At 48.3% G+C, this 19758-nt stretch overlaps 1 protein-coding gene across 3 annotated transcripts in view; it reads left to right on the forward strand.

Moving 5' to 3' along the window:
• The window catches only part of MRPL1 (mitochondrial ribosomal protein L1), a 549098-nt gene that overhangs the window by 496295 nt on the left and 33045 nt on the right, over positions 1-19758 (forward strand). For all 3 annotated transcript variants that reach the window (XM_078676360.1, XM_078676359.1, XM_078676361.1), the window contains exon 8: positions 10912-10993. In XM_078676360.1, the coding sequence (XP_078532486.1) occupies positions 10912-10993 (82 nt within the window). The remainder of the gene's footprint in view (positions 1-10911; positions 10994-19758) is intronic.

Raw genomic sequence — 19758 nt, forward strand, 5'->3', positions numbered from 1 at the left:
GACAGCGGGCATCCCTGCCGCATCCCTCTCTCTACTGCATACCCCTGTGAGATGATCTTTCCTGTCTGAACCAGGGCCATTGAGTTCTTATATAGTAGGGCTGTCCATGCTCCAAATCCCTGCCCTAATCCAAAAGCGCTCATCACTCTGAATAGGTACGGCCATTTGAGGCTGTCAAATGCCTTCTCGATGTCTATTGTCAAGATAGTCGCCTCCTCTTTACAATAGGAGTCAGCACCCAACACTCTTAGCAGTCTCCTCACATTCATTGCTGCATTCAGTGATCCCAATGTATGAGAGTCGTCATGTGTGGCAAGAGCCGCGTAGCTAGTATCCTGCTCAGGATCTGGTAGTCCAGATTAAGCATTGATAGTAGCCTATATGCTGTTTTGTCATGAATCTGCTTCCCTGGTTTCAGCTGTGGGATAATCAGGTCTTCCCTAGTGGACCCAGGCAATTTCCCCTCCTGCTTTACTTGGGTATATAGCGCTACCAGTCGGGGTCCCAGCAAATCTATGTATGCGGCATAACATTCTATAGGGAACCTGGCAGTTCCTGGGGTCTTATTTCGAGCCATAGCCCTAGCAGCACTCAGTACCTCATGCAGGTCAATGTCCCATCCCAGTGCTTCCGCCTCGTCTACACAGAGTTATGGTAGTTCAACACTTTCTACATATTTATCAAGTTCTGCAGCTGTGGGGGAAGCTTTACTTTTCTACAATTCGGCATAATAGTCACAGAAATGCTGGTTAATGTCCTGCTTTCGATATAAAGTCCCTCCCTGGTCATCTCTCAGTTCCAAAATAACTGATGACCTCTTGCCCGGATTGGCCAGCCAGGCCAACAGGGCCCCAGGTTTGTCCCTTACTGTATGAGCTCTAGCCATATAGTTCTTGTAATCGAAGCAACGCAGTCTTTCTACATGTCCCGCCACTTCCTATCTGGCCTCTAATATATCCCTTTGCTTTTCCGCATTCTCGGGCCTGTCACGTTCAAGCTGTCGCAGCCTATGCTCTGCATTTAGCGTCTCTCTCAGGAGAGTCCTTCTCGCTCCTACCGCCTCAGAGATGCAATGTCCCCTAAGCACCATTTAAACGCCTCCCACTCGGTTCCCATGCTGGAGGCCGTAGTTATGTTCATAACTGACCTGGAGAGAGGAGCCTGGGACCCAAAGATATGTGGCGGACAGAGAATGTGCCATGATTGGTTACTGTGCAGCTGCCTGGCAAGACCTACTGGATGGTCGGCGGGGCTGCTTCCCATGCATGATGTGATATCTGGATGGCAGCTACTCATATTCTCCCTACTTCCCACCTGACCTGGACACTGAGCCTCAACATGGCTGTAAATCCCTTATGACACTGGGGGGATTTTACAGTTACTGCACAGGCATGCAGAGCCACATATGCTGTGATTGTGCATCTGAATATTATCCGCATTCACCATGATTGTCTAGTGCCTGCCAGAAAATGGAGTATGTAGATCGCTGGCTCTTGTCACACGGGTAGGATTTTGTGCTGGTAAAGGTGACCCAAAGCAGGGAAAACTGCCTTTTGATACGAGATGAACCCCATGTTGCTCACTAGCGACCAGCCGGGTCTGCCTGTACCCCTAGCTAACCTGCAGCCAACCATCCTGGGAGTCAGCAGCACGTGCCGAGATTCTGAATGTCTCGAGGCGAGTACAAGGAAGGGGAGGGAGCATGGCCTGGGACTACCGGCCACCCCCCTCCTTAACACACTGACTGGATTACCTAATTCAACCATTCAACACATGGGGTCTTTGGAAGTCAGGGGGTCAAGGGCCCCCCCTGGCCGTATTTATTAAAATATGAAAACAAATTAAAAATTTTAATAAAATAAACATTTCGACAATTATTAAATGCACATTTCAGAACATTAGATTGACATCCGTTTTGACATGGTATGATGGGCTAACCTTAACAAATATCTAGTACAGCGTGTTTCCTAACCGAATCTAACATCCTGAAAATTAAAATTGCATTCTAATAATTAAGTCGTACGGCAAGGTCGCTAACCGGTGTCAGATCCTTTTACAGCTGCGCTCTCACGTTCGAGATGCGCATGCGCAACCCAGGGCACGTTTCACCCACGTGCGCTCCCTGAACTCCATTTAACCATAACAGGAGGGCCCTGACACTCGCGCACCTTGATGACGTCATAGTGTCTGTGAGGGGTGGCTACCAGCCTGAGGAAAGCGTAGACTCCCTCCCCCGCACCCTTTTAAATAATGGATATCATATCCTGCCCCTGAAGTTCTGAGAGAGACCAATGGCCCCTCCCGACGGGCGGCCCCTTTCGTGAATGGGCCCGCCCCCCCCTAAGGACCTTAAAAATGCTGCTCACCGATTATGACCTTACCGCCAGACCCACATAATAAATACGACATTGCTATACTAAGAGGGAAAAAAGGCCTAAGGAGAAAATTAGTTAAGACACCGCAAAGCACAACACATATACATATGTACATATTCCTGTAAACGGGGAAAAATGCCTAAGGAAAAATTAGTTAAAGAACCACAGCAAAACACAACACATCTATATCTGTTCATTCCTCCAGTACACGGGAAAAAAGGCCTAATGAATCAAGCATATTATTCCTATTATCCTGCACATCGTTAGACAGTATACCTACCATTGCCTGTCACCAATACCGCTAATAAAGGGGATGGAGGGTGGGGAAAATTAAACAGCCCCACGGTGGGGCGAGGAGCGAGCCTGGGAGCGCGGGCACAAAGAGGGCGCTTCCCGCGCTCCCCAGGCCCTTAACCCCTTCGTTGTCGCGGCCCCGCCCCCTCGCCCCGGAAGCGCACAACTACTTCCGGGGCGAGGGCGGGGGCAAGCGACCCCGAAGGAAAAACGGGGTATGGGAGAGGCCGGGCCCCGCCATGCCTGCGTGGGGGCCGATTGGCCCCCCCTTTCCTCATGGTCTGGGACTACCGGCCACCCCCCTCCTTAACACACTGACTGGATTACCTAATTCAACCATTCAACACATGGGGTCTTTGGAAGTCAGGGGGTCAAGGGCCCCCCCTGGCCGTATTTATTAAAATATGAAAACAAATTAAAAATTTTAATAAAATAAACATTTAGACAATTATCAAATGCACATTGCAGAACATTAGATTGACATCCGTTTTTACATGGTATGATGGGCTAACCTTAACAAATATCTAGTACAGCGTGTTTCCTAACCGAATCTAACATCCTGAAAATTAAAATTGCATTCTAATAATTAAGTCGTACGGCAAGGTCGCTAACCGGTGTCAGATCCTTTTACAGCTGCGCTCTCACGTTCTAGATGCGCATGAGCAACCCAGGGCACGTTTCACCCACGTGCGCTCCCTGAACTCCATTTAACCATAACAGGAGGGCCCTGACACTCGCGCACCTTGATGACGTCATAGTGTCTGTGAGGGTTGGCTACCAGCCTGAGGAAAGCGTAGACTCCCTCCCCCGCACCCTTTTAAATAATGGATATCATATCCTGCCCCTGAAGTTCTGAGAGAGACCAATGGCCCCTCCCGACGGGCGGCCCCTTTCGTGAATGGGCCCGCCCCCCCCTAAGGACCTTAAAAATGCTGCTCACCGATTATGACCTTACCGCCACAGGCCAGGTAGTTGACCGACTATCTGGCCCCCCCCAAAACCCCCCCTGTAGAAAGGTCATACTCTCCCTGCAAAAACTTCAACCCATGCCAGGATATTTCTTATAAAAAGGGCATTCCCCGCCTCTGTTAAGTGGACCCCGTCCCGCAGGTAGAAGTGCTCTCCCCAGATGCAACCGTGAGGAATGGTCTGTAAGACCGGAGTTCTAAATAACTTGTCTAGCTTGTTGTTGACCCTCTTTACCGAGTTATTCAACGCGCTGACTGAGTCCCCCCCTCTCCATTGCATTCTCGGTATCAGCTGTGACCATACAACCACACTCCCCGGTAACCGCTTCGCTATCCACCCTGCTGCTGATATAATCTCTTCCAGGAGGACCCTTCTACCCAGACCTGTCAGATCATTCCCCCCCAGATGAAGGATCACCGCCGAGGGAGGTGCAGTATGTCTTTTTAATAAGTCCGACATATAGTCCCTGAACTGATTGAGGCGGAGCCCCCCCCTGCCATGGAAGGAGACCGTGCACCCCCTGCTCTCCACCCTCTGTTTACCTGATCCTGCAAGAAAATTAGGATTAGCACGCTTGACATACGAATGCCCCACCACCCAAACTACCACTGTCTTCTGTCTGTCCTCCTGGTTCTTCCGTGATGTTGATGAGTTGCTCTGATGATCCATGGGTAGTTTCCGTCCTGCGTTGCAGGCCCGAGAAACTGTAAATAACCAGAAAAACAGCAGGTGTTAGAAATACTCCACATGGCGACAGCTCTCACAACATGTGCAACCGCACATAACGTTTATAGGCACTTGAGGACCATCTCCCAATCCTTTGCACACTAGTTGTGGTCAAACCCCTGGCCGTTGCTTCTGTGGCTGCCCCTATCCGGAAGGAGTGCGTCCCAAACTCTTTGTGGTTATAACCAGCCCTAGCCATACTCATGGCTAGTACCCTCTGAAACTGAAATCTGGTCAAAGGAGTCCCATCCCCATGCATCAGCAGTGACCCCCCCACACTCCTGCGCCCGCTGTCTTATCAGTTCTTCCACATGTGTCACCGGGCAGCAGAGATTGTTCCTCGCCCGATGTAACGCCAGGCTTTGACCCCTAGCTTCCTGATCAGTTTTTGATTTCCTGATTATAATCCACATAGTGTCGCCCTTAATGCTGACATCACGCAGCTGAAGGCCGCCTACCCTATCACCTTTGTTGGCCGCCACCATTTCGCCCACCCTGAAGGCCCCATAAAAGGCTAACGAGAATGCTGCTTTAAAGAGGCCCACCTCGGACGCAGAGCTACATGTGTCCGCCAGAGCGAGGAGAACTGCCGACAAGCGTTCAAAACCTATTGGTTTCCTAGAATCTGTGGAAGGTGGCTGCATGCGCCGCCATCCCTTCAACGCCTTCTGAGCTAGAAAGCTGTTTGTAGGGTCCCTTACCCCTTTTGCACGTGCGAAAAAGGAGATAGCCGCCTTGTGCCTATTGGTTGTCGCCGCCGTGCGCCCTTCTCTGTGTAAGGTGCTCATGTACCCATTGAAGCTAGCTTCCAGAGTCCACCTACTCTCCCAGCCCTGACCCAGAAAGTGACAGTAAGACCTGAACGCCCCTTCATATGCTGTCCTTGTCTTGGGTGCTAGGCTGGCTGCCACGAGGTCATGTAGCTGGGGGCACCAATCTGCCAGAGAGTTGATGGGAAGTGGGCCGATGTTGCCTCTGCCTCCGGCAAGTGATCCCTGAAAACCTGCATCTTAAAGCGAGAAAGCGCATCAGCTGAATTATTTAACACCCCCGGGACATGCTTCACCCTGAAAAGTATATTCAATGTCATGCAACACAGCACAATCTCCTTCATCAGGCGTAGTATGAATGGACACCTTGCAGCTTGTTGGTTGATGCATTCCACCACTGTCATATTATCTGACCAAAAGATTACAGATCGGTTGGCCAGATCTGCAGGCCACACTTTCAATGCCACCCAGATTGGGAAGAGCTCGAGGAAACCAAAGTTCGCCGTCAGCCCGCTCTCCTCCCACCAGACGGGCCATTTTTGTGCCACCCATTTCCTACCAAGGATTGCACCAAAACCAATACTGCCCGCTGCATCAGTCCACAAACCCAGGTCCTCCGAGGACGACGTGGGTGCACCCCACAGCACTCTGCCATTGAAGTCCTCCAGGAATGCGATCCATATCCGCATGTCCTGACGAACCTCAGCAGATAGCCGTGTCCGGTGATGTTTCTCCTGGAGACCCCTCATGGCCTGTGCAATTGAGCGTGAAAAAGGGCGTGCCATGGGTATTACCCGCAATGCAAAATTTAACTGCCCTACTGTCTGCTGCAACATTTGTAGAGTCACTTTCTTAGCTTGTAGGCATAGTCCTAGGGTATTCTTGAATCTTTGTATCTTTTCCATTGGTAGTCTAAAACAGCCCTCCACTGAGTCCAGTTCAATTCCTAAACATTCCAGGCATGTTACTGGCCCGACTGTCTTCCCCTGCGCCAGCGGTACCCCGAAAGAGCGCATGAGCACGCAAAATTCCTGCAATGCTGACGCACACTCCCGTGAACCCGCCGGACCCAGAAACAGAAAATCGTCCAGGTAGTGCATGACCCACTGGTGACCCGTACATTGTCTTAGTGCCCATTCCAGGAAAGAGCTGAACTGTTCAAAATATGCACATGAAATTGAACAACCCATGGGCATACACTTATCCATGTAGTACTTCCCTTCAAACGAGAAACCTAAGAGGTGCTGGTCCTCCGGGTGAACAGGGAGCAATCTAAAGGCTGACTCAATATCCGATTTAGCCATCAGTGTTCCCGCGCCCAAACACCTCAACATGTCCGCTGCCTGGTCGAATGATGCATATTTAACGCTGCAAACTGATTCATCAATAGCATCATTCAAGGATAGGCCCCTAGGTGCAGACAAGTTGTGGATGAGCCTATACTCTCCCTTCTCCTTCTTTGGTACCACACCCAAAGGAGAGCATACAAAATTCTGAGTAGGAATGACATGAAAGGGACCCGCTACCCTACCTAAACGCACCTCCTTCCCTATTTTGGTCGCCACCAGCGAGGGATTGGAAAGAACTGACAGCTGATTTCTGCACTGTGGTGTCCCGACATAACCCCCAGCTGGAATTCGGAAACCATGGGTGAACCCTCTAGCAACAATCTAGCCGAAGTGTGATTGGGGTACCTATTAAGCCAGGGGATCATAGCCGACAACAGAATGGGTGAATGTGCTATAATGGGATGGATCTTACTATTCAGGTTTCTTCCTCCCCCTATTACCGGACCCATTGCCTTTATTCCGGCATGTTGCCTCTGGGTGGGAAGGGTGGCCGCATAGGTTGCACGCGTGCCTGAACTTACAAGTGCCTGGTGCCCTGTTGCATGTCCGTCTGTTAAAATCCCAGCATACCCCTTTCGCACCTCCATTGCCTCTAGCTTTCTGGCCTGGCTCCCCACCCTGCGCTGATCGAAAGGGCTGCTGGAATGACTGTTGTGGCCTGGGAGAATAACTTTTGCCCCCGGCAGCGCTAGTGCTCGCGCCCTGTCCCTTCTCAAATTGCGAATGCCAGGAAATCGAATCCACCATGTCCCATGCCAGAGACTTATTAAACTCCCTAGACTTTCTGAAAGCTATGTCATATTCTTTCCACACATCACCCACATGATTCTCATGGTACATTGTGATTCTACTCTGATAGCAGCTCATAACTGATTGCATTCCTGGAAAACGTTCACCAATTACTGCACTGTACACCGCAAAAGCCCTTACCCAATTAATGATGGTTTCTTCCACCCTAAATTTGTACAATTTTGTTCTCCACTCACTAGGCAACATCATCTCTTTCTGTGATTTTGCATATTCCCATTCCCTGTTATCTACTAGTAATGAAAAAATATTTACATATTTGTCAGCCCAAATCATTTCTTTCACACTTTGTGACACATGTTGCGCTAGGCACTCCCCCCTGGAGGGCATCGCGCCCTCGCCCAGCAGTGGCAATGTAATTTCCTTACCAGTGCCGGTGAGAGGCGTCGCTTCCACTGCCTTGGCTGTACCTCCATCGTTCGCTGGACCTGTTTGGGGAGAAACTGGTGCAAGTGGCGCGCTGCCCCGACCACTAGCCAACAATATCTGGGTAACCAATGTTTGCTGTTCTGCTGTGAGGTTAGTGTTGGCCGGCAGCGCTCCCCCCCCTAACCAGGGCAGGACAGCTGCTATCTGGGTTGCCAGTTCTGTCGGCACCGAACCCGACGCGGGCAGAGGATTAGGGACCGCACTTGGTACCGGGCCCCCCACGGGAACAGGAGTGGGTGGCGGGGCCACTGGTGCCGCCACTGGAATAGGCGGCACTACTGGCACTGCCACTGGCAGCTGAGGTGGCGGGATAGGTGCAGCTGGGGGTACATTGGGAGTTGGGCTCCGTGGACGACCCCCCACCCTCTTAGTTCCTGCCCGCTTGCGTGGAGTCTCAAACACACCCCTCGGTTTGGGCGGTACTATTGTCCGCTTAGGTCTACCAGATGGACCAGCCTGAGCATCTACTTTCGCTCCCAATTCCGCTACGGTCCTACCTAGTTTGTCAACCTTGCCCAGTCTTTTATCCATTGCAGACATTCTGCGCATCATTTTTTGAAACATTAAACTCACATTAGCATTCCCGTGCCCCGTCTTGCAGACATAATGCTCTTCCCGTAAGGCTGCACAAAATTTTTACTTATGAGCACACCGTGCTCCGTACCTGACCCAGTTGCAGGGCGCCCGCGCTGAGCTCCACAGGACAGAGATCCTTGACTTTGTCTCCCTGAAATAGAAAATATGTTCAGTTTCCAATTATGGCTGTTAATGCCAGGGTACTCTTCCCAGCTATAAATGCCTTATTTACTTGACTGTCCAATCACTGTTGAATTTCATAGACAATCACGATCTGTGATCTGTTATAACTTCATAAAATGCCCACATGTATATGTAGCCTGCAATAGAGTAGAGCCCCCTATAAAATTAAAACAATATTAATATATTTGAGACAATCAAATTTGCTGTTTGTGCAACACCCATCGATCATATACTCATTGTATGGTATCAGAGCATTTTACATAGCACCAGTTGCCTTACTTGAAGACACAGTCCCTACTTAATTGCCCTCCTATACCTTGACAATTATCAAACAATTGTACACAAAGAAAAACTTTTTCTGGTCTCCCCTCCGCTCTCTGCCCTAGCTGTCCCTGCTTAACATTTGCATAACATGCCGGGTAAAGAGAAGCCAGCGCTGGGCCCGTCCCAAGTTCGTAGGAAAAAGGAAGAAAATTAGAATGCCCTCTCAGCGGATCGAACTCAGGACCCTCTGACTATGAGAGCGATGCTCAGCCTACCGCGCTAAACGAGGCTGCACGCACAGGGACAATTACCGCCTCGCGACTGAGCCCACAAAAAACGAGGAGCCACAATTTTCCCCGAAAACGGACAATGCACCAGACTTACATTCCCCTGCTCACAGCCGCTTCTCCCCTTTCGTTGTGGCCCGTTTTTCTATCCCGCTGCTGAGCCCCGCCCGCCCCGCAAAATACCTTATGTCCTTAAAGCGGAAGCACTCCCGTAGGTGTCCTTGTCGGCGGTACGCTCTCCCCGACCTCGCCGAGCTCGCAGGGTCCCTCCGTAAGTTCTGATTTCCAGTCGCGCTCTTACTGCCCCACCACGAACTCGCTCCGCTACGCCCGGTCTCTGGTCACTGGCTGCTACTCCCGCTGCCACAAAGTCGCGATTCTCTTCCGAGCCGCTCCCACACTGCAAACGGTGAACCTGGAAGAAAAAACAAAGAAGGTCGCGATCCTCTTCCGAGCCGCTCCCACACTGCAAAAGGCGGACCTGGAAGAAAAACACAAAGAAAATTAAACAGCCCCACGGTGGGGCGAGGAGCGAGCCTGGGAGCGCGGGCACAAAGAGGGCGCTTCCCGCGCTCCCCAGGCTCTTAACCCCTTTGTTGTCGCGGCCCCGCCCCCTTGCCCCGGAAGCGCACAACTACTTCCGGGGCGAGGGCGGGGGCAAGCGACCCCGAAGGAAAAACGGGGTATGGGAGGGGCCGGGCCCCGCCATGCCTGCGTGGGGGCCGATTGGCCCCCCCTTTCCTGGGGCAGGGTTTTATCAATGAGAACAGAATAGAAATCGTATGCTGAAAAAGCAGCGAGTGTTGTTGAGGCCCTTTCAACGTCTCAAGTACGATGGTCCAAGTGGTTCAGTTGAAGTAAATCAAGAAAACATTTGACAAGTTCCCGTCTGGAAACCAGGTTCTCTGGCTCAGCTTGAGCTTAGCTGTATTTTTGCATTTTCATTGTCTTAAATTCGTTCGTATAATCCAGAATTTCTCGAGCTGATGGTTGAAATGGAGACAGCACACGTCTGAAATAGATAAGACGGACTCCCTCGTGATATGGCGGCTCGTGTTTCCCTAGCGAAAGAACCTGCGCATTGAAGAATGAGTGAAGCAAAAGGGCAAGTGGTAGGCAGGGGTAGAAAGGAAACGTAAAGAAGTGTGTTCAAAGGGCCGAGGTTGCAAAGAGGTAGGAAGAGCAAATAGGTAAATAAGTGGAAAGAAGTGCGAGGGTTAGACTGTGGTAGCGAGAGCCAGTGGAGGACTAGTGAGAGTAGCTACTGTAGGAGGAACGGAGCACTGTGCACTCTCATTATCGTTGATTAGCAAACGTCCGTGACAGCCGTACATGCTTCCCATTTCTAGTGTACTCTGTGCGCTAGGCCCCGGCAGGACATAAGGCCCCCTGCATATAATTCTCCGTTTCTTTCATGTTTCCACAGCACAACCTCCGAGTCGGAGGCTCCGACGGCAGCAGCACTGTTCACGTCATGCGCTGCTCCCTCCCCCTGCACAGTGTGGAGCTGTTGGAGCTACCTCGGCTCTTAAACGCTGTGCTTGGAAAAAGGTCAAGAGGAAACCAAAGATTAACACTTATTTAAAGAGAAGTTTTCCGAAAATATTTAAGCTTACATTTAGATATGCATAAATATACTTAACGTCCCATCCTCTCCCGCTCCACGGTTAAACAGTTAATTGTTAATTACGTTTACATTTCGCTACTAGATTTGAATGTTTGCGAATCCGAGATCTTTGAGCATTGTAATAGTGGGCACGTTTATTTTAACTTCTGGTAATGCCTGTTTTTGAGCTTTAATGTGCAAATTTAAGGTCACTTATAAGTACTTGTCACTCACTGCTAATTGAGCATTAAATGTTGATTGTATTATGTATTTCAGTTGGATATGCCTTGTGAACAGATTGTTGCCAATGTGGACGCACTTATCAAAGATGTCTGCCGCCACAAACCGCTCCAGCTTGGTAAATAAAGTTTCCATCTTTCTTGCATAAGTATATTTCTTTCTAAGAAATGTAAGCTACACCTCGATTGTCAAACGAGTTTTTCGTTGCACCTTAGGGGAGGATGGCTTTACTTTGTATAAATATATTTAAACTAGAGACAACCCGAAATTAAAAATAAGTAGTTTTTTTATGGATTATTTAATTCAGTTGGCACTCCTCATCAGTAGGGGTGGGCGGAATTTGCATAGTCGCACTACGCAAAGCTCTGTGAAACAGTAAAAAATCTCTGCAAGCATGCAGAAATTCCGCGAACACGCGGAATTGCTTGTTCCGTTCGCGATGCTTTTTTCCTGTTCGCGAACACTGTTTGTATGCTCGGGTGGGAAATATCTCGTGAACACGCATGTTGAAAGCGAAAACAAGCAAAACATTCCGCAAAGCCGCGGATCGCAGAATTTTTGGGAATTCCGCATTCTCCGCGTAACGCAAAATTACCCAAATTCCGCGAGCTGAGTTTACCGCCCAGGCCTAATCATCAGTATGCTTTTAATAAACCTGAAAATCATAATAAAATTAATGATGGGGCTCCCGGGATGCTTAAGTTTAAGCCCTCCATTGATAAAATACATACAGATGTCCTTCCTGGGACCCATTGCTCAAGCCATGCTATTGTACACCCTGCAAAATATGTATTTCTTGCTATGTTAATCGTAATCTGAACCAATTTGTCGTATGTGTACATCCATCTATTAAACTTTTTTCCAATACTGTAACATGACCTTCAGTAAATTCAGCGCTTGCCATCATGTAACTAGAATACAAAAAACCTCAATACAATTGTTTAAATGGACTATCTATTGATAGAGTGCAAAGATGACTATTGTTATTTGCATTGCACTTGTGACCATTTGTGGAATTTTCCATCTCAAATCATTTGAACGTCTAAAGGGACGAGAATAGACACTGGTTTTATAAACATCTATCTTTTACGCAGTTTAGCGTGCTAAAAGGTAATTTTGCGACAGAAGAAATGTAGGTAAAAAGGCCTGCAGAAGATTGACCTCCATTGTTGGTTTTGGCTATGTCTTCGTAACCCTGGATAGACATGCTATCCATCCGCCAAGGTAGTTAGTTGCATTAGACAAAATATTCTTCTACCTTTTCTAAAACTAAGGTCAATCAACCAATAATTTTTTTATTGTTTCAGCATTAAGCCATACAATAGCACACATAAAATGTACATGTTCAATCTGACTTCTAGCTGCAGGTTACTTACCATAGAAGTATACTCTGGCTTCAGACTGAATCCGGAAATGTTTTCATGAGCAGTACCCCTGTGCACCGGAAGGTGGTGTCGTTCAGCTCTGTGTGGCATTGTGCCACACCAAAAGTGACATGCTATACTTATATGGGTGCCACCCCAGCGCACTGATGTAAATTATTTTCTTATCACACCAGTAGTGCAGATCCGTAGAAGAGCTACTCCTTAGTCATTTTTAGACAAAACTTTTTTTCAAAGTCTCTTTTTCTCCTGGTGTAGCAGGATTTCATCAAGGAAGTCCGGCTTTAAGCCCTGCTGGGTACCCGTCAATGATTGATGTCGGTGACGGACCCTCACCTTGTATGCCTGTAGTGCCTCTAGCATGACCAGAACCTTAAGGCCTGCACAGTTTGCAGCAGCATGAACCCGAAGGCCTTGAAGGAGCTATCCCTCGAGCTCCTGGCAGCGCAGCGTGCGACACTGCGGCGATCGAGGACCCAGTCGAGAAGGTGGTCAGAGGTCTGGTTGCTGAGTCTGGGATCCTTGTTGCATTCAGTCGTCCGGTCATTCGGATACGTCGCACAACCACAAGAAGAAGTCGAAGAGATGTTCGACTACCCCTCGTCTGTCGGTGTCGAGATGAGGGAGCATCCACATTCGAGGCTTGGCTCCGTGGTTGAGCCTGCCCCTGGGCCGTCTCTACTCCTCCCAGAGAATTATATGAGGCCATGTGCCTCATATTTTGGCAGCTCATTCCCTCCAGAAAGCCTTTGGGCTAGAGTGTTTGGCAGGGACCTCTTATGGTTATGCACCAGCTGCTCCGACACTGGCATCATTTGGTCCCTAACATCCATCCCTGGACCTGGACTGACACCAGTCATGCCACTCAAGCCAGTCTGTCCGTACGCCGTATCACCTAGATGTGGTCCACAGGAGCAGCCTGCTAAAAATGCTAAAGTGCTAAAAATGCTTTAAACGTGGTAGCTATTTTTACCACTCACTTTTCTCCCGTCACTCACTTTCGTTCTGAGAGGTCCTGAAGAAAGCTCCGTACTTTTTTAGAGGGCTGAAACATGTTGACCACCATAGGGTAATAACAAGCTACACATAATATCTGTAACCCATTACCCACTATCCTGTTTTTAAATATACCCCAGATCACCAGGAAGAAAGTAATGGGTACATTCCTAGAGGTATTTTTATATTCACATCCACTTCATCACACACACACCTCAACCAGCTCCACTGTAATCAGGTGTCGCAGCTACCTGGCTAGGACCCGATGATGAAGCATGACACCAACTAGGTTGGTGTGTAAGGGTTTTCTTATCAAACCTATGAGGTGCCAGACACTCTAGTGTCAGACAGCCATTCAATTTGGCCGTCCTCTTTGGTTATAAAATACTTCAGGGACATGGATACCGTCCTACAGTCCTAGCTCTCTAAACTTTGTTTTTTAAAATTAATGGCAGTACACATCCTCCTTCATTAATGTATTAAACTTTAGATACTAATAGGTGCAGATTAATACCTATCAACCAGATTCACAAATTAATCTTGCACCTTCCAAGAGATATCTTGGGTTACTTTGAGACTGGTTAAACGCCTCTCTTACACACGGCCAAGCTGTCCAAAGATATAAAGCTACAGAATTAAAAATAAGTTATTCATCCCTTCTAAGACAGAAGGGTAGGACATTACTAATGGAACCAACATCATAGTTCCTAAATAAGGGCAGCACCCATCTTTTACAGGGAGTTGCTAATTCTGTACAAAAGAGCAAAAAGTACAGAATATTATCCTTTTCCCCCATTAATGCAATCCCAATATTCGCTTCCTCTCTAAAGTCTTTCACAGCTACAAGATAATCCCTAGTAGGAAAGATTCTGAATCTGAACTCTACACGCTAAATGTAAATCTTCTTTATTAAAAACTTCCACCTTAATCCCGGAGATGATCCTAGTACCATGACTTTAGTCTTACTGTTGTTGATGGTAAGGGTCCTCTTATGGCAGTAATCAGTAAAGCTGTTTACCACTATGCAATGAGTTCTTCATTTGGTCCAATAGAAGCGCATTGTGTGCAAAAAGGAGAACCAGAATTTTCTGACCAGCTATTATAGGGACATCAATAGGATTTTCCAGTAGGTTGTCAACTACATAATTTAGGAGAAGAGAAGGCTAAAAAGTAGAGGCGCAAGCACACATACCCAGGGGAGTGGAATTTATTAAAATATTTTCTTGCCCATGGGCAGGTTACTTCACAAATCTACTTGTCCTGTAACAAAATCCACTTGTCCCTTTGGTGCCATGTAGTGCGACGACAAATTATGGCAACAATCTCATTATATAAGAGCTCTGATAAAGCTTCTCTGAATATGCCAGGGCTCATACCAAAGTAGTGTTTGAATAGTTGCAATCCCCTTATGTTGCCATGTTTCCGCAGATCTACATACTCGGGCTGAAGGTAATGGTAAGCAGTAGTTCCAGGGTTAGAATGCCTTTTGAGTCTATGTGAACCTACTAACTTGCTTGTTTTTTTTTAAAAACAGACTTTATTGACAGACTGCACACATTTCGCAGGGCTCTGCACACCAGAGGCATCTGCAGGTTAAAAATATGACATCCAATGAAATTCAATCGACTTTTCTTTGTATATGCAAAAAACTGCTAATATTAACAAAGCAACATTGAACAAGCCCCCCTCCCGACCGCCCCCTACCCCCCAACTCCCCCCACACCTGTTCCCACCCCCGAGTCGCACTAGTTCCGCCACAAGTCTCCTATACACCACACACCCAGATAACTGCACATGCATACCCGCCGTCAATGCCCCCCCATCACTCCCCCGGGAGGTCTTCCAGTTCCACCGGAGGCTCAAGCCACAGGCCCCTATACTCAGCCCAGCGTTTCCAAATTTTATAATGCTTTCGCAGGCATCCTCGGGCCACAAAAATCATCTGCTCTAGCCCCATACAAAAATCAAACCCCTTTTTTCATACAGCCACAGACGGGCCCGTGGGTCTTTACACGCTCTGGCCACGTCTCTCTTTGCCAGTGTGAGGCCTAGCAGCAGCAAATGCCTCTTGTAGATGTTGCCACCAACCCCTTCCATCACATGCAGTAAAACTAATTGTGGCATACGAGGGAGCTCCCACCCCAATACCTCAGACAAACAGGGCAGTACCCCCCTCCAGAACGGATCAAGGGAACCACAACTCCACACCGTATACATGTATAAACGTCCCTTTCTCCCCAACACATCGAAGACAGACCGGTGAAGCAATCAATCCCGCCCGCCACAGCCGCACCCTGGTGAAGTAAACTCTCTGTAAGTATTTAAATTGGATGAGACGTAGGCGCATTGCTATGGCTGAACCCCTGGGGGCTGCCAGTGCCTCTCTCCAATCTTCCTTCTCCAATTCACCCACGTCCTCCTCCCAAGTCTCCTGGAGCTTCTGCAGTGTGGGGGAACAATGTGTGACTAGTGACTGGTATATGCGTGAAATCTTTTTCGTCTCCAAATCCTCCATGAACACGTTCGCTTCCAGGGGGCTAAACTCAGGGAGGGACTCCAGACCCTCTAAGCTGGGGGCCAGTGTATGGCGGAACTGGAGATCATTTCAAATAGGGCCTCCTCAGTCTGCAGTAGTTTCTGGTAAAGAACTCCATGTCTCTGTGTCTTTCTTTGTTCTCTGGAATAGGGTGTACTATTTTGGTTCTAGGCATTTCATTTATTCAGTGTTATAGGCATACCGTGGTTTTTTTAATGACTTGATGTCCATTGCAGTTTGGAAGTGGACAGAACTTTCACGTGTGTTCCCGAGACAGACGCACATTTTGATTTCTCCCAGCTTATCCTTCAGACCGAGGCATCTCCCTAAACTTTTAGCATATGTATTAGTCTGGCCATTGAGTCAGGGGGTTCTGAATTTACATTAGAATTTCATCTACGTATAGCGATCTATTCTATTCTTGAAATATGCAAAACATTTAAATCCTTTAGTTTGCATTTCTCTTCTAACCCACTCAAGCAGGAGCATAATGGTCAGAGCAAAGACAAGAAGCCTTGTCTAGTGCCTCATTCATATCAAACAATGGAACTATCCCATCTACTCTCACATGTGCCCTGGGTGATGTGTATAGCGTGTGTACAGTGTCGAAAAAATGGGCCAACATTAATTTAGTTGAGCATTTAGAACATAAATGGTTAATGAATGGAATCAAAGGCTTTTTCGAAGTCATGTGAGACTAGGGATTTAGATTCCTCCAGTAATTCTGACTGACATAGTGGAGTATCTAGATGCAAAGGCTGAGGCATGTATTTTGTTCATGCATGAAAACATTTTGTTCCTTATGTGTCAAGGTGCAGATCATAGCCATAAGTCTTTAGGCAATATTTTGGACAATATCTTAGTTTTTATGTTGATTAATGAAATGGTCCTGTATGAGGAGCAGTCCTTTGAGACTTTCCTGGTTTGAGGATTACCAAGATCATTGCACCTCTAAAAGCCGCCACTCCCCCACACACCCGGCACTGGCACACATCCTTTATCAACTGGGCGCGAGCAGAGAGTGCAGTGCCCCACCGGGAGGAAAAAGCGGGCCTCAGGAAGTTCCCCATTGCACAGATCTGGGACGATCTCCTTAACTCCTTTCAGAAAGCTTGCCAGGAACGAGAGACGACTTGAGATGACATGACCTGCTACTACCGCGCTGACGCGAGACGCTGCGGACGCACCCTTGCCAATGCTAGTGCTTTTGCTTCTCGTTCACCCGCTATGGATTTTTATGGACTGCACAACGCCCACACCCATGTGTCCGCTCCCCTTGATCACTCACAACACATGCCCCACTACCAATAGCGGCTAGCTGCCCCCCCCCCCCCCGAGACCACTGACCCCCCCCCCTTTCTGATACGACTGCAAAGACCTCTCATCACATACCACACCGACAGCGCTGTCGCTTTCCCACTTCCCACTCCACTGTTGTGTTTATACCCGTCTCTGTTTACACATCGGTCATGTTCCCCGACCGAACCCTATATTGCTGTAGACAATGACATTCCACACGCAGCGATAATGTTACGGGACAACATGTGCCTGGTGGCATAATACACTCCCGACACGATAACATCTGGTCATCTCCTGCACATGTGAGCTGCAAACTACGGCAGGGACGGATGCCCCTCCCTGACACCGGGAGACCAAACATGAGAGCAACCTCTCGCCTCTGATGTGTGCACTTACACGGCTGTCACTGAGGGACGCCATGCGTATCAGGCTCTCGACCATCTCAGTCTTGACTGTAGTGGTCATGCTCTACCGTCACCGGCGATACGAGCCCACTTCCCTGCATTAGTGAGCTATACTAATATACGTCTACTCACTTCATGGCGACTTCACACACACAGAATCTTCAATCCCTCTGTAGCCTATCCACACAACGCCTAGCAACTACCTCTGCCGCTACACACTCCTTGTGGATATAGGCAGTTGCCATAGATAATACAAATGTTGAAGACGCGCTGACGTGCCTACACGATTGACCGCAGAAAATGGGAAAATCTATAGACCTGTTTGTTAATCGGGCTATGTGTTCTACTATGTCTACATATTCTACTTATACTACGCCGCCGGACCCCCGGGTTGTCGGCTAAATGGCTGTGTCATCTTGTCTAATTCTTCATGTTTACCAACCTTTGCTGCCGGCCCCCGTGGGTTGTAGGCAATATGCTGTGTGAATGCAGGGCAGACTGTCTTGAGTAATAAAGGTCTTTAAAAAAAAAAAATCATTGCACCTCTAAAATCAAACAGTAGGTCACCATTAACAAGGCATTGTTCATACTTTGCCAATAAGGCTGACATAAAAGTGTAGTTTTTTAAAGAATTTAAGCGAGAATATGTCACCTCCAAGTGTCTTATTATAGGGTAAAACACTGATAGCTTCCAGGATCTCCTCTTCCATGAGAAGTAGAGTCAAGTGATTGAAGGTGGTCATTTGAGAGTCTAAAGATATTGAGATCCGCTTTGATCCAATAGAAGGCCATACCACAGGCAGGAGCACCCGACAACTCCCAAGGCTCTTCTCACCACTGCATTGTTCTGCCGCTGCAGTCATCCCATAGCCCCGGAAGTGGTCAATTCCTCCTGCGGCCCAGGCATCAGCCACTGAGCATCTTAAGGCCTCAGAGGAAGACCTATGCTGCCCGAAAGCATGCAGCCTCAGAATGACCTCTCTACCAGGCAAAGCCGCAGCAGAGGCAAGCTAGCCACAGCCAGTATGTGGGGCAGCATACCAGTCCAGGTGGCAGCGCCCATTTGTCTCTCTAGGGTCCATTTCTGCCCCTCCCAGCTCCTGTTTTGTTGGGAGACCACACTCCGGGCCAGACTACCGGGTGAGCCACAAGGACCTCCTCCCCGCAGTCTTGTTCTGCACTTCCCTCTGGGTCATCTTGCGTTGCCAGAAGAAGCTGCCGCTCACTCATACACTCCAGGGTGTCTTAGGCAGTGTCGGTGTTAGTTTCTCTTCTTGGTTGACAAGGATGATGTTGGATTTTAGTAGTGTTACAGCAAACAAATGATGGACAGAATGCTGACAATGCAAACAATCTCCCCCAGTCAAAAGATCTGGGTTAAATCCATTGTTCTTTTTCCCACTACGCCACCCCAGTTTGGACCCAGCCGTATGCAAATCAGTCTTGACCCTGTGCCGCATGGGAACAGTCCAGAGCGAACTGCCAGGCCAGGTCCTCCCTTTTAGTAGAGCAGAAGAGCTATTCCATTTTTTACTCCAGGCCATGCTCTTCTTCTACCAGCTTTTGTAGTATAAAAAATAGTTGGCTTCATCTTCTAATGCACTTTGCAATAACCGCTCTAGACTCAATGTCAACAAACATAAAGTTATCAGTTCAAAAATAAAAAAGCCTTCCCAAAGCTCTTCTTCCAGTCTTTGGATCCTCATTTTCGCACTGTCGAAACGTTGTCACAAAATAACCCTCAGGAGATTTCTTATTCAGCCTTCAGGGAAACAAATCCATTTCTTTAGAGTTTATCACTGTTACATCTCCCTAATGAACCACTGCCTTACCTGTGAATGCAGCGTTCACTGCACTGTGGTGCTTACTGCTCCCGTCCCACTCTGTGAGTTTTCACCTACATACTTGTGTGGGAAAACTATTATTCTGGGCCACTTGTCCCAGGTTTTCACCAGTGCTCGCATTTAACCATCCACCATTTTCCCAGCAGTTGCCTCAGATTATGGTTTGCTCTATGAGCCATGGGATCCTTGGATCTGGTGCTTCTCCTCTGCAAGCAGTGTGGCACATTCTGTCACAACTGTCTTTGCTGTCTCCAGATTTGGAACATCCGCTGATGTAGCTCAAACACCTCTGCAAATCCCACCTTGTTGCGTCATGCCAACACAACTTGTTTTGTCTCCATCACATGGTCTCCTCAGTCCAATGGACATAACTGAGCGGCTGCCAAAGGGTGGCAGCTGCAACCCTCTGGCCATTTTCTACC

This window comes from Lissotriton helveticus, chromosome 2_1 (assembly GCF_964261635.1).
Source record: "Lissotriton helveticus chromosome 2_1, aLisHel1.1, whole genome shotgun sequence".
NCBI lineage: Eukaryota > Metazoa > Chordata > Amphibia > Caudata > Salamandridae > Lissotriton > Lissotriton helveticus.